This window comes from Mastomys coucha, unplaced genomic scaffold (assembly GCF_008632895.1).
Source record: "Mastomys coucha isolate ucsf_1 unplaced genomic scaffold, UCSF_Mcou_1 pScaffold7, whole genome shotgun sequence".
Classification (NCBI taxonomy): domain Eukaryota; kingdom Metazoa; phylum Chordata; class Mammalia; order Rodentia; family Muridae; genus Mastomys; species Mastomys coucha.
This window is the reverse complement of record NW_022196913.1, coordinates 59,909,583-59,924,037: the sequence shown is the minus strand read 5'-3', so window position 1 is coordinate 59,924,037 and position 14,455 is coordinate 59,909,583. Positions and strand designations below refer to the sequence as shown.

The 14,455-nt window shown below is 50.5% G+C and overlaps 1 protein-coding gene across 1 annotated transcript in view; it reads left to right on the top strand.

Moving 5' to 3' along the window:
- The window catches only part of Lman2 (lectin, mannose binding 2), a 20,950-nt gene extending 11,056 nt beyond the window's left edge, over positions 1-9,894 (top strand). The window contains exons 3-8 of the mRNA XM_031358744.1: positions 808-925; positions 1,865-1,944; positions 2,114-2,275; positions 2,385-2,499; positions 4,857-4,976; positions 6,710-9,894. Coding sequence (XP_031214604.1) covers positions 808-925; positions 1,865-1,944; positions 2,114-2,275; positions 2,385-2,499; positions 4,857-4,976; positions 6,710-6,870 — 756 coding nt within the window. The 3' untranslated portion in view covers positions 6,871-9,894. The remainder of the gene's footprint in view (positions 1-807; positions 926-1,864; positions 1,945-2,113; positions 2,276-2,384; positions 2,500-4,856; positions 4,977-6,709) is intronic.
- Positions 9,895-14,455: the final 4,561 nt, after the last annotated feature.

Below are 14,455 nucleotides of genomic sequence, written 5' to 3'. Positions count from 1 at the left end.
CCCCTCTCCTCCCCTCCCCTCCTCCTCTATGCAGAACTTGCTCTGCACTTGGTGCTCTGCACTGCTGAGAGCTCGTGCTTCCTCTGGTGGTGCCAGGTACCAGATCAGGCCGGGCTGGGTTTGCCTGAGGCCAGACTTGGGTGTGAGTTCCAGCTTCTCCTTGGGAGGGTCTTAGTGGAGAGCTGTAGAAAGGAATAGATTAATTTACATTAAATGCCTGGTGGCTGTGGGGAGTGTAAGAACTAGCCAGTTTCAGTCAGACTTGGGTGTCAATCAAGATCATTTTTTCATCATTATGGACAAATTATTTTGCCTTAAAATCATTTTTTGTTTTTTAGTTTAAAATATGTGGGGCTGGAGAGATGGCTCAGTGGTTAAGACCAGTCACTGACTGCTCTTCCAGAGGTCCTGAGTTCAATTCCCAGCAACCACTTGGTGGCTCACAATCACCTGTAATGGGATTGAATGCCCTCTTCTGGTGTGTCTGAAGACAGCTACAGTGTGCTCATCATGTATATAAAATAAATAAATCTTTAAAATGCGTGACTTAAATGGGCTGGTGTTCCTCTCTAGGACAGGCACTCATAGATGAGGATGATAAAGCAGGGGTGGGGTTATACACTGAGGAAAAAGGCCTGGGTTGGCAGAGGCTGAGCCTCAGAGAGCCAGTATCACTTAAGGCCCTGCTGCCTGACCCCTGAACCTTGAAATGATTGCCTAGTAAGCATGTGGAACTGAACATGCCAGGTCCACTCTAGCTTGCTCGAAAGCCTTGTAATTCTGAGGGCCTCTCTGCTCCCTTTTCAGCCCTGCTTCCTTAAGGACTGGGAAATGCATGTCCACTTCAAAGTCCATGGCACAGGGAAGAAGAATCTCCATGGAGATGGCATCGCCTTGTGGTACACCCGAGACAGGCTTGTACCAGGTGAGGAGGTACAAGGTGGTGTAGGCACGGGTGTAGCTGCTGGCCCGTCACCTCGGGTGGGTGGACCTGGCAAGTGGCCTGCTTGTGGTTGCTCTGCACATCTGTTGGGAGACTGCTGCTGACCTGGAGGGGAGGGAGAGCCTTTGGTGCAGTCCACTCCACCCCTCCTACTCTGCCTGCTTACTGTTTTTAGGTTTTTAGAGACTTTAACTATATATCCCAGGCTGGTTTTAAACTCATTAGCTCAGGCTACCTAAAACATGAAAACATTCCTTCTGCCTCAGTCTTTCAGCGTGGACTGCGGATATACACCACAACACCTGGCCATTTTCCCATAGATTTTAGAAATATTTGTGTGTGTGCACACATGCCCATGCATATCACAGCACCTGTGGGGAGCAAAGAGTAGCTTGATGAGGTCAGGTCTGCCTGTCTACCTTTATGTATTTTCTGGGGATGGAACTAAAGTCATCAGGCCTGGTGGCAGAGCCTTTACCTGCTGGCCATTTGTGGGGCGCCTCCTCTGAGGCCCTTGCAGAAAATTTGCCACTTGTAGCTTCAGGTTTCTCCTGTGGCTCCATACATGTGTCCTACCTAGATTGGGCACTGGCAGTACCTAACACTTACTTTGGTGGCTACCCTCATAGTTAAGGCCTCAGTCTTCGTTGCTGTTCAATGGGACTTTGCCATGGCCCTGGCTGACCTGGTATCATGAAGCTGAAGCTGTCCTTGGACTCATGGCACTTGTGATACTAGGCCTCTGTTTTCAGTTCTCTGTCTGAGAGGCCTAGGCCCCTCCCTACCCTCTTTGTCCTTCAAGGTTCCCTCCATCTGGGGTGAGGTACCAATGGTTGGACTTTGTTACTTCTGCCCAGGCTGCTTTGAGCTAACCATGGGTCATCTCTATTGATCCTGTTCTGAAATATTTCCTAATTCCAGGGCCTGTGTTTGGAAGCAAAGACAACTTCCATGGTTTGGCCATCTTCCTGGACACATATCCCAATGATGAAACCACTGAGGTAGGACCCCGCTCTCCTCTGCGGGGCAGGCAGGCGAGCAAGGGCTGGGCAGCTGGCTTGAGGGTGGGATTAGAACTTTGCTGTGGTTCTGTCTTAAAGCATCCTCCTGGGGCAGGGTGGTAGGTGCCCAGGCTGGCTGGGCGTGGAATAACCAGTGTCTTGGTTCCAGCGTGTGTTCCCGTACATCTCGGTGATGGTGAACAATGGCTCTCTGTCATACGATCATAGCAAAGATGGACGCTGGAGTGAGTTGTCAGGCTGCACAGCTGACTTCCGCAACCGGGACCATGACACCTTCCTAGCTGTTCGCTATTCCCGGGGCCGCCTCACGGTGAGCAGGCATGAGGAGCAGGCCAGTGGGCCTGTGCTGGCTCCATAGAGGCTCCAGGAGGTGGTTGGCTGGGGCCTGGGCGTGAGCTTGACCTGTCCCCTGACTGCAGGTGATGACCGACCTGGAGGACAAGAACGAGTGGAAGAACTGCATCGATATCACTGGGGTTCGCCTGCCCACTGGCTACTACTTTGGGGCCTCTGCTGGCACCGGCGACCTGTCTGGTGAGTGTCTAGGCGGTTAGTGGCATCCCTGAGGGCAGGTCCAAGCAGTCCTGTGAGAGGAGACTTTGGGTCTAGATATGGTAGCTTGATGGATTCCTAGGGCCAGATCTATAGGAACACAGGTATTTAGTCTCCCCTCAGCCGCCCCTCTGATCATCGCCCTTACCCATCAAGGAAAGTGGCATCCCTAGCTTTCTAGTGCCTGGGACAACATACCTTGGTGTCACCCTGGACCTTGTCTCTTGCCACCGCTTATTCCTTGGCAAATCCCACTACCTGTCTCTCTTCTTGCTGCATTCAAGCTGCCATCTCTCAGTGACGCCCACATTGTGCCTCCTCTTTTCATACAAAGTACCCTGACGTTCTGTCCCTGTGCTCAGAACTATAATGGCCACCATCCTGGTTGATAGGCCAGGCCCTCCCCATGCCTCCCCTTGCCTTGTCTTACTTCTTCCTCCTGCGCTGAAGGTGACCCCAGCTGCCTTGTCCTTTCTATGTGGGACCTGGTCATATCTTTGGTGTCTTCCTCAAGAGTGAACTTCCCTTCTCTAGTGCGTGCACGTCTTCCTCCATCCCTTCCTTAGCTTTGGTTTCTTTTTCTTTTCTTTTTTTTTTTGGTTTTTTGAGACAGGGTTTCTCTTTGTAGCCCTGGCTGTCCCAGAACTCACTCTGTAGACTAGGCTAGCCTCGAACTCAGAAATCCGCCTGCCTTTGCCTCCCAAGTGCTGGGACTAAAGGTGTGCGCCACCACCGCCCGGCTAGCTTTGGTTTCTTTATAGCATGTCTTAGCTGTGTAATTTCCTGTGCCTCCTGTTTGTGGTCCTGTCCCTTCACTCCCCACATTACAAGTGTCTGTGGCCTTGCGGGTCACTAGGCCTTGTTGTCCCTTGGCTTTGGCCCAGTCTACTAGTGATGTTTTAGAAAGATACGAGCCCTGGACCCAGCCCCAGCTGGCCAAAACTGGGCTGTGATGTGCATGAGCTAACAGACCTTGTTTATCCCCAGGATAAACTCTTTTAGGGACTGTAATGTCCCCTCTATCCAGAGACATCCCTCGTCTCCAGGAAGAGCACAAGGCCACGTAGTCCCGGAGCCTCTGTTGTGCTGTCTCTTTAAAGTTGCTATGCCCCAGCTTTGGTAGTCCGCAGCTCATGGCCCGACTTGTTTCAGTAATGGACGCAGCATGCCCCTTGCTCTTCTCTGTCCCCTGGCTTCCCTGGGATTTCATGACAGTACTCGCATATGTCTGCAGAGGGTTTCTTGATGGAACAGATGGCTGTCTGTGGTAGGTAGATGTTCATCGTGCTATTTGGAGAGACAGGCACCAGGGTTTTTATTTGGGGCGGGGAGTGGGGGTGGCAGAGTCTCTATGTAGCTCAGGCTAGCCTCAATCTTAGAGATCTACTTGCTTCAGAGGTGTGCACCACCACACCAGCCACTATTTTCTTAGGTGTTGATTCCTTTCTGTTTTCACATAACTGAAATCAAGGGAAATTTCTCCCAGATAAGCAGAAAATGGCAGAACCCAGAGTCTGACTCCGAAGCCAATTCTCAGAGCTTGGCCCTTTGCTTCAAGGGTCTATGTGCTTGGGTGTCAGGTGCCAAGGCCTGCCTGGCCTGCACCAGCTGCTTGCTGTGCAGCTCCTCATCTCCCTCACGTTAATGGGTGTGCTGAGTTTACATGGAGTCACATCCTGGACTCAGTGCCTCACCTCTGAGGCAGTTGGAACATCTTTCATGCCTGTGGTGTTGAGCACATCCTTGCCAGGTCTCAGGCCTACTTGCTGACTGCTCCTCTGTTATCTGCAGTCCGCATGGGGTCTGACACGGCCATCCTATCTGGCTGCTCCCTCTCTTGGAAGTATTGGGATTGTGAGGCAGCCCTTGAATGGTCACACAGGCCCTCGTCTGCTTTCTGGTTTGAGTTCGAATCCTCTGCTCAGTAGTGTCCCGCACTGCATGGGCATTCACACTCCTGGTCATTGTGGTGGCTCAATATAGACACTGCTTCGATTTTGCAAAGAAACTAAGTCTTGAAGTTTAAGTCGAGATCATTTCCAACATCAAGGTTAATGTTTTTTCTCTCTGTTCTGTCTTCTCTTGGGCACTCCCAACTTCTCCAAAGCTGGGCTTGAACCCAGGCTTTTATACATACTATATGTATATATATGTATACATATATATAAGCATATGCTACGCATTGAGCTGCACTCCAGCCCGAGATGCTGCCTGCCTAGGAGAGGAGACTGCTGGGCCGAAGCCACTCACTGGGCCTTGTGAGGCTGAGGAAGCAGCTTTCCCTGGGAGGGCAGTGGGCATGTCTTGAGGTGGGGTCATGTTCTCCTCTCTGCCCCTAGACAACCATGACATCATCTCCATCAAGCTGTTCCAGCTCACAGTGGAGCGGACGCCTGAGGAGGAGAGCATCGACTGGACCAAGATCGAGCCTGGCGTCAATTTCCTCAAGTCCCCCAAAGGTATGTGTGCATGCATTCCCGCCCTCCTGTCCTGATATAGCTGAGCTCTGGACTCTGAACTCTGTGGCTGGAGGCCAGGGGCTTGGGCCATGTTGGCTCTGGTGAGTGAGTAAAGAGTGAGTTGCTGTCCTGTTGTGTGGATCCTGCTGAGGCTCTGACACCTAGTCAGCACGCATGTGAGTGCCTAGTGTCCACTTCTTCCTGTGCTAAAGTGTGGTCAGTCTGTTGTCCACATGGACATAACATGCCAAGCACTCCTTGTCACACCCAGCTTCTGTGAGTCTTTTGGGGCCTGACTCTTGCCAACTCCTTGCCGGCCGGCTGGTCCAGGCAAGAGGAGAGAGGTTCCCGTCCCACCGGGGTCTCTCTGGAGAAACACACCAAGCTAGGAGTCTTGTCAAGCAGGAATTCAATTTTATGGCATCAGCCTCTCACTTATATAAGTTCGGAACATAGGGAGGGGGATATTTGGTGGGGTAAGATGATGTAGGAGGCAGGGAAAGGTGACTGGAGGGTGTGGAGTGACTGACAGGGCCAATGGCAAAGCTCTACCTCAGCAACTGCGGCAGAGGCAAGGCCAAACAGGTTGTGCTGAGTCACCCCAATTCAGAAGTGACTGAGACCAGTCTCAAAACTCTAGAGCCAGGCTCGGGTTTGTCCTCAAGGCCCAAACCAGGGCCAAAATGGGGCCAAGAGACTCTTAGGACTGCTCAGCCAGAAAGAAAGGTGGCGGTTATCCTATAACCCCAGCCTTGGTTCCCTCCACTAGCACCATTCTGCCTCACACTCTACCCAGCCTTCTGGGTAGAAGGAAGAGACACCTGTATTTCCTTCTATCCCTCAGAGCCGTAGCCTGCCAACTATGGATCCCCTGAAAGTATAGACCCCTATCCTGTCTTTCCAGCTCTCTAGAAAAAGCCAGAACACACTGTTTTTTGTAATATCTCACTTTAAAAATTCTATCTTGTATAGGTAGCCTGGGCTGGCCTTGAACTAAGTGTATAACTGAAGTGATATTGACCTTTTGAGTCTCCTGCCTCTACCCTGGGTATAGGAATAACAGGTGTAGCCACCAGGCCTGGTGTTTGATGTCTCATGGTTTTTAAATTTACTGTTGCTATGTTTAACTCTTTGCATTAAGGTATGTGTGTGTGCCTGTGGAGGTAGAGGCATCGGGTCCCCTGGAGCTGGAGTTATAGGCAGTTGTTAACCTCCTAACATGGGTGTTGGGAAGCGAACTTAGATCAGTATATACTCTCAACTCCTGAGCCATTCCTCTAGCCGCAACTTTTAGAGGTGGTATGTTAGTCCTGCCACATACCCCACCATTTAGTCAGTTCTGGTGGCTGTTCCCAGAAATGTAGTGGCTTCGCCCCCACCTGCATCCCTAGACGCAATTCGAGATGGGGGTCTGCTCATTTGTTCACTCACTCGATAGCTGCCATCTCCAAAGCATCCGCTCCATGTCTAGCTCTACCCCTAATGGCTTGGTGGAGGAACTGAGCAGAGACAGCCATAGGGACTGGACCCATGGTTCCTACAAGACTACACTGCTTGTGGGGGAAATCTCACACGGCCTTTGAAATACTACCTCAGAGTTGAGTCGATTTCGTCTGACCCCTGCCCTTTGCCAGTGCTGTGCTGGGTGTAAGCTGGGGGTGTCCAGTTCAACAGAGGCACTTGGGAGGCAGCCCCTTTGTGCTTTGTACAGTAATCTCCATCTTTTTCCATAGACAATGTGGATGACCCCACTGGAAACTTCCGAAGTGGGCCCCTGACAGGATGGAGGGTATTCCTGCTGCTGCTGTGCGCGCTCCTAGGCATCATCGTCTGTGCTGTGGTGGGCGCCGTGGTGTTTCAGAAGCGCCAGGAGCGGAACAAGCGTTTCTACTGAGAGGCCGGTCTGGCTGGGAAGGGCCTGACCTTGGGCCAGGGCTCTTATGTGAACTTTTTTCTACTGGGATTGTAAAAACCAACGAACCTTATTTCTTAACTGTTTCAAAGAAATAATTAAAGTATTTTCATACATTTTGCTTCTTGCCCAGCTGAGACAGCGGGCAGGGCTGGGGTCAGGGTTTAGCATCCCCACAGCCGGAGGTTCTTGGCCCATCCCAAGGCTTGTTCTTGGAGCAAGGGAATCTGTGTTTGGGGCCCAGGTGAGGCCCTGTGTATGGGATGGCTCTTAGGGTTCTAAGCAGTGCTTTTGTTCTGAGGCCTGTGGCAGCACACAGGGTTTGGGATTCTGAGCCCCCACTGCCTCCCTGTAGCTTTTTACAAAGGCAGACCTCAGCTAAGGCTGGACGACCATTCAGTAGGGCCAAGGTGTGACAATTTACTAAATAAAGTAGCCAGTCTCAGCCTCATGCCTGTCCTAAGGGCTTTTTTTCATATCTGGTGATTTCAAGTCCCTTCTCTCTGGTCTGCAGCAATCCTAGAGAAGAGAGATGGTGGCTGTCACATTGCCAGTTGGGGAGTATGACTCTCAGGTCCAGCAAGACTCACCAGTTCTGCCTAGTATGCAGTGTTTTGGGAATAGGGTACTGTATGCAGGATGTGACCTCAGGCCAGTGCACAAGCACTGGGGATGGAGGGGGCAATGCCAGAAATCTTGAGGAGGCTGAGGTAATCTGGAAGGAGCTGCTGAGCCAGGAATGGATGACAGCTGGACCAGCAGTGCTGTTCCCTGAGTGGAAGGCAAGCATTCCCACAGCCAGCTTCTGGTCTTCGCCACCCAAGGCTCCCGCCATGGAGAACTGTGTCCTCTCCGGCCCAGCTCTGGTCACTACACTGTCCCTCGCTGGGGACTTACCAAGTCTGTCTCCTTCCGCATCCCCTTCCCACACAGTCAAGTAATGCTTGTTCTATTTCTCACAAGCAAAGGCGGCCATCTCTGCACCGTGGCTTCCTCAGTTCACTTTGTTGCTGTAGGTAGTGGTGGAAGCCCATGGAGTAAACATGGCTCTTTTCAGTACCACCATCTTCACTTTCTCTTAGCAGAGCTGCTCACTAAGCTAGCTGCTAGGAGCCATGACGGCCATGGTTAGGTGTCCAGAGGTAGTTCACAGCAGCTGCCAGCTTCCAGCTTCTTCCCAGGTTTATGAGCCTGTCATGGAGCCTCAGAGGAACCCCCATCCTTCCTTTTGACACATTGCTTTCCAAGCATGCATTGCTTGTTTACCATGACACTCAGCATGTAGGGCGTGTCCAGGTAGTTACATAGTGCTGGCGTGACAGCCAGGCCTGGAACCTGGAGCATCAGGTTTCTGGCGTCCGGAAGCACTACAGTCTTTGGATTGGCCTTTAGTTCTTGGTTCTAACTTGGCACTTCCTGGTGTCCTGAGTTATTTAGGCACCTTATAATCAAGATGTACCTCTGTGTATTAAAGCCACCTTGTCAGCAGCTGCTGTAGCATTGGGAGGTAACTCAGTCAATAAAACACTTGTGTGACAGTACTGGCGGCTGATGGTCTCTGGGGCTCACTCATCCAGTTGGGGACTTCCATGCCAAAGGAGGCACATGGCATTCCCAAAGCTGTCCCCTGATCGCCACACACATGGCATTAAAAAAAAAAGCCCGTTTTCTCCACATTTGGCCTAGTAAGTCTTGTGGGGTAGGACCAGGCGAGGTCTGTAACAAACCTCAGTGCGGGCACTTAGGGATCTTGTGGGCGTGTTCACCTTCCAGGTGCATATCCTCGATGTACTGTGAAAAACAGTTTCTAAGTTCATCCCCAGAGTTGTCTGTTTTCACACAGGAATGATTCCTCAATGAGCTCTTAAAAATGGAGCTCCTTCCTCATCACTGAGACATATAATTCGTGCATACCCTTCCTCGTGTCTTCTCTGCAGGATCGAGAATGCAAACTAGCGGGCTCCCATGGCCGCCTCTGTCTCCTCCCCACAAAGATGATGGTTGTTAAAGTGTTCTTTCAATCGTGTATTTTAAAACTTTGTTTTGTTTTAAAAGCCTTTCAATAGTGTTTGGATGTATTCCTCAGCTCTCGAGCCCTGCTGTGCCCTGGTCATGTAGCCCAAGACGCCTTCTGGGTGGGCATGCTGGTGCCCGTGCTCTGGTTATGTCACCCGGTACTGGAAGATGGCCCCCGGCAGTGCTTGCACATGGTGCCGCCTCAAATGGTCTGCATTGTGTTCACACATCATGAGAAGTTTGTATCTGGTTCCATTCTGAAGAGAATTGTTCTCTCCTTCCCACCCCTCACCTCCGACCTCCTCCACACCGGGCCTCAGAGTTCAGCTTTGCTGTGTGCTTTTCTGCACCAGGCTGACGGTCTCTGATGCTTTATTTCCAACCCCTTTTACTGATGTTGAGGCATTCTTATTTTCAGCCTTCTGGTTATAGGCTTGCAGAGGTTCCTTCCCACACGCTTGGCTTCCTGATTTGCTAATGACGTCATTTGATGTGCTATCTGCATTTAAGTGGCACTTATTAATCTTTTCCAAAGATGATTTTCCTGAAGGTTTCTAACTTTGGCCTTTAAAAATTTGCACTTTGTTGAGGTGGGTCTTGCACAGTGCTGATGTCATCGTCCCTGCTGTCTCCACCCAGTTGTGGTGGAGCCTTTCTGACTCACTCATCCTCCAGCACCCACGGTTGGTCCCCAGACGCCTACTCCTGACCCGGTCCCTTTTTCTTCTCATTGACTGGGATGCTTCTCCTCCCTGTGGCTCAGGGGAGCTGGAAGGTGTCCGGTGTGGAAAGTCGGCTCCTCTTCCTGCCTGGAATGTGGTAGGACCCTGGGGTGAAGAAGCACCTGGACTGGGGGCCGGAGAGAGCACATACCTGTTAGATAGGGGGCTCCAGGTCAGAACTGAAGCCCTGCCTCAAGCCTTAGATTGTCAACTGCTGGGGTTTTATTTTTGTGTGTATGTGAAAGAAATAAATCCCTATTTGTTCAAACTAGTGTGAGTTGTCTGTTCTGTTACATAAGCTGAAAACAGCCTGGCCTCTCCCTCTGCACTCCCGGGCCTCTACCTGGTATGTACACACAAGCAGCTCAGTTAGAACAAGCCTCATGACCCAAGTTGAATCCATGTGTAATGAGGGTCATCTAGCCTGGAACACACAGACCTGGACATCCAGGGGAGACAGAAGATCAGGCTGTGGAGAAAGTGCAGTTTTATTCCTTTAGGATGGGTGACTCTGGCTTTGGTATTTCATAGGGCTCCTGGGTCCTCTCCTTCCCCCAATAGTCAAGTTTAGATACCTATCCCACTGTCTCCCTGGCCATTTCTCCTCACAGGCTTGCTGTGAGGTCTTTCTGGGTGGCTTCTAAAGAGGGAGAAAAGAAATTTAACCATAAAATAATAGTAGGCCTGTCTCTCTGGGCAATGGCTACTTTAGCTAATTCCTGCTGAGAAGGGATGGAGTCTAGGGGTGTCTAGGGATGATGAGTTGGAACCCTGAGGCTGGTTCACACTGCTGTGGTGAAGTTGTGACAGGCAGTAAGTTTCCAGGGAAAACCTAGAAAACACAATAGTCTTCATGCAGCACGGAGCCCACCATAACAGCTTTACACTATGAAATAAATATTTTCCTTTACTCCTTGGCTGTTTGGTTTTCTGTTCTGTCAAGAGTCAGGGGCGAGGCTGGATCAGGGAAGGGGCTTTGGTGGACATCGTGAGACAAACATGCTTGGTTCTGAAGTAGGACAGTCGAATCCCATCTTCAAAGCCAGCTTCCCGGTGACTCAAACAGCACAGGACAGTTTACTGTCTACACAGCAGGCATTTGTTCCTCTGCAGAGCTGGCCTTGGTGGTTTACACTGGGCAGGAGACAAATAGCTGGACCCAAAGCTCCTTGTAACCAGGACAGATCTGTCCAGGTAAGTTACATCGTGCAGTGGGAACAGGGAAAAGCTTTCATTTGAGTCTTTAAGCTTCATGTCAGCAGTGACTGGCAGTGAGCCGCCATGATCAATGAGGACCCTGCTGACAGAAGTGCCGGCCTCTACTTGTCAATCACTAGAGACCCTCCCTGCCTAGACTTGGGGTGACTTGACTACTTGGAAGTATGTACCCCCAAATCAAGTTTGTGTCTGTCTGCAAACAGAAGCAGACAATTTGGAAAGCCTAATGCCCCTTTTTCTTTGGGCTCCTCTAATGAGAAGGCTGTGAATTCCTCTGCAGGGGGAATATATCTCAGGGGGATGCTGGGTTCGCGCCTCCTGAAAAAAGAAAATCAATGTGGTTTTTTGTTGTTGTTGTTTAAATCTAAGGGTCTGATTTTGCTCAGTGTTTGAGAAGGCAGCTGAGTGTTGACACTGGAGAAATCTTGGAACCATTTTCTCCCATCTGTACAGCACTCTGTCACTAGGATAACAATATCTTCTGACTTCGGGAGAAGCCCTGGCCAAAGCAATCAGGCCAGGAGCAGGTAGCAGAGGTGTGGCAGTGTCTGAGGTGGTCAGGTAGCACTGCGGACTGGATGGGCAGCCAAACACCCAGCTTCTCAGAACAGCTGATGCCAGAGCCCTGGCACTTAACCCTTTGTTTTCTGCCCTTACAGTGCTGTGGTGGTCTGAATATGTTTGGCCCCGGGAGTGGCACTGTTAGGAGGAGGTGTGGCCTTGTTGGAAGGAGTGTGTCACTGTGGGGGTGGGCTTTGAGACCCTCCTCCTGGCTGCCTGAAGATAGTCTTCTCCTGTTTGCCTTTGGACCAAGATGTAGAACTCTCAGCTCTTCCAGTGCCAGTGTCATGTCTGCCTGGATGCTGCCATGCTTCCCACCATGATAATACTGGACTGAACCTCAGAACCTGTAAGCCAGCCCCAGTTAAATGTCTTTTATAAGAGTTACTGAGCCGGGCAGTGGTGGCACATGCCTTTAATCCCAGCACTTGGGAGGCAGAGGCAGGTGGATTTCTGAGTTCGAGGCCAGCCTGGTCTACAGAGTGAGTTCCAGGACAGCCAGGGCTATACAGAGAAACCCTGTCTCGAAAAACCAAAAAAAAAAAAAAAAAAAAAGTTACCTTGGCCATGGTGTCTCTTCACAGCAGTAAACCCTAAGACAAGTAGTGAGTGGCTCTCCCATATCAGTGCATGCCTCCATTGCCTCTGGGGCTGCTCTGAATCTGCTTCCTTTATTGACAACGCTTGGCAGAAATTGTGACATGCTCAGGAAACAGCAGGAAACCCTTCCACAGGAGAATCTGCTCACAGTGTGGAGATGCTCTGCCCTATCTGTTAGCTCGTTAGGGAGTTGCAGAGTCTGATATTTCCCACTAAAGGCCAATTTTGTTTTCTTCTCTAGTTTATATTTAGGCCGGGCCCATGTGCAGAAGATGATCTAAGAGATCTCAATGGTTAAACCCGGTCTAGGGAGCCTTTGGTGTGGACTACTTATTTGTAACACAAAAGAAGAAAGAAAGGGGGAGGGGCTGGAGAGATGGCTCAGCAGTTAAGGGTCCTGACTGCTTCCAAAACACCTGGGTTTGGTTCCCAGCACCCATAAGGCAGCTTACTACATCTGTAACTCCAGTGGCAAGGAACCCAACACCCTCTGTGGCTTACCTGGACACCAGGTGCATGATGCCCAGACGTACACGCAGGCAAAACACCTTACACATAAAATGATACAACTTTGAAAAAAAAACAAAAACAAAAGCAAGATACACTGATGTCATCCAGATCTTGCTACCAACATGGGCATGGGAACCCGTGTTCTCTCCTTCCTCCTTGGTGACCCGGAAAGAGGACAAGTCCGTTTAGGATATTTGCTCCATGTGGCTCTTTAGTACCATGTGGCCTTAATGAATTCCTAATCTTCTAGGATCCAACGTTCACGTTCAGAAGCTTTGGAGTAAAGCTGCCTAACCTTTGACCCTTTCCCTCTCAAATTTGTAACCTGTAAGCAAGGAGAATCGATAGGTGCACAGGGTGGGTAATTTACCACAGGTAAACTGATCCAGAGTGAGGAACACTTTTTCCTCAGCTTGTTTTTTTTTTTTTTTAAATGGAAATTTATTTATTATATGTAATATACACTGAGGGTATCAGATATCATTACAGATAGTTGTGAGCCACCATGGTTGTGGGATTTGAACTCAGGACCTCCAGCAGAGCAGTCAGTGCTCTTAACCACTGAACCATCTCTCTCCAGTGTCAGACAAACTACAGAGTGAAACAAAAGGGGCTGAGGCTGGGTGGGGCAGAAGCAAAGGCAGCTGGCAAGGAGCGAGGAGACGAGAAAAACGGAACTGGAGATGGCAGAAAGCCAGCATTAAGACAGTGGGACCCCAGTTACAAACTTCTGCCCCAGGGAAACCCCAGTTCACATGCCCACCCAGCAGACTGGCCCTCCTTTACCTGTAACTGTTACTGGCAGAAGCCCGTCTACCCCTGGCCCTGGGCTTCTTTATCTGACCTGAACTTCCTAGCCCTAGCTAGCTTTACGCTATAGCACTGGCTCTCACCCTGTAGTCGAGAGCCCTTGTGGGTTCAATAACCCTTAAAAGGGTCACTTAAGACCAACACATACTTACATTATGATTTATAACAATAGCAAGGTTATAGCTACGAAGTAGCAACGAAAATACTTTTATGGCTGGGGGGTCACCACAGCAGGAGAAACTGTATGTACCAAAGGGTCGCAGCGTTAGAAGGTTGGAACCGCCGCTCTAGAGGCACAAGGCTGGGAAAACTAAAGTTTCCTTTAGGATCCAGTAAGTAGAGCAGGTATGGTCGTCCCTGGAGAGACAGAGGCAGGCAAGCAGGCAGGCAGGCTTCTCTAAGTTCCAAGCCAGCCAAAATCACATAGTGAGATTCTGTCTCAAAAACAAACAAACAAACATTACCTAGGAAGTATATGAAACTCTGACACAGAGGGTCCCCACTTTGTCAAGGACTGCTGCAGCGCCCTGAGCTTAAGCAAGCCTTCTGCCCTAGGCCCGCAGCAAATGCTCTTGGGTTTTTTTCCTCTTCTCCCTTCATTGGCTTGGGGACCTCCAGAGCCCAGTGTCCTTTGCAAGGCCAGAGGAGACATCTGCACATACAACAGGGACACGGGGAGTGTGGGGGCGGGGGCAAGAACCTGTGTTGGAAAAGGGACAGGTCTGTAGAGGGGGCATCCACCAGAGAGTCCAGCTAAGGGAGACCCTGTCCGCCACTCCAGGAGTGCACTCCCTCTAAGGTCACCCACAGTGACGATACCCTGAAGCAGAGCACCCACAGATACTCCTGAGAGTGCCAAGGAAGAGCAAGGACAAACCAAAATTGTCTCTACAAGGAGGCTCTAGAGCAGAATGACCTTCCCCGCCCACCTTTCCAGGGGTCTCTAGTGTCTGCTTCTACCACTCTCCCTCCCCAGGAAGACGATTGGTCCCGTGGAGTCCGGTTTGCCTGTCTCTAGCTGGGTGCTGGTCATCTAGGGGGATGGTCACTGAATCCCTTCCCTGGCCTTCACAACACAGACAACTGAAGACTGAGCCATGAAATCACCTTTACTCTTTGGAATGGGAGGA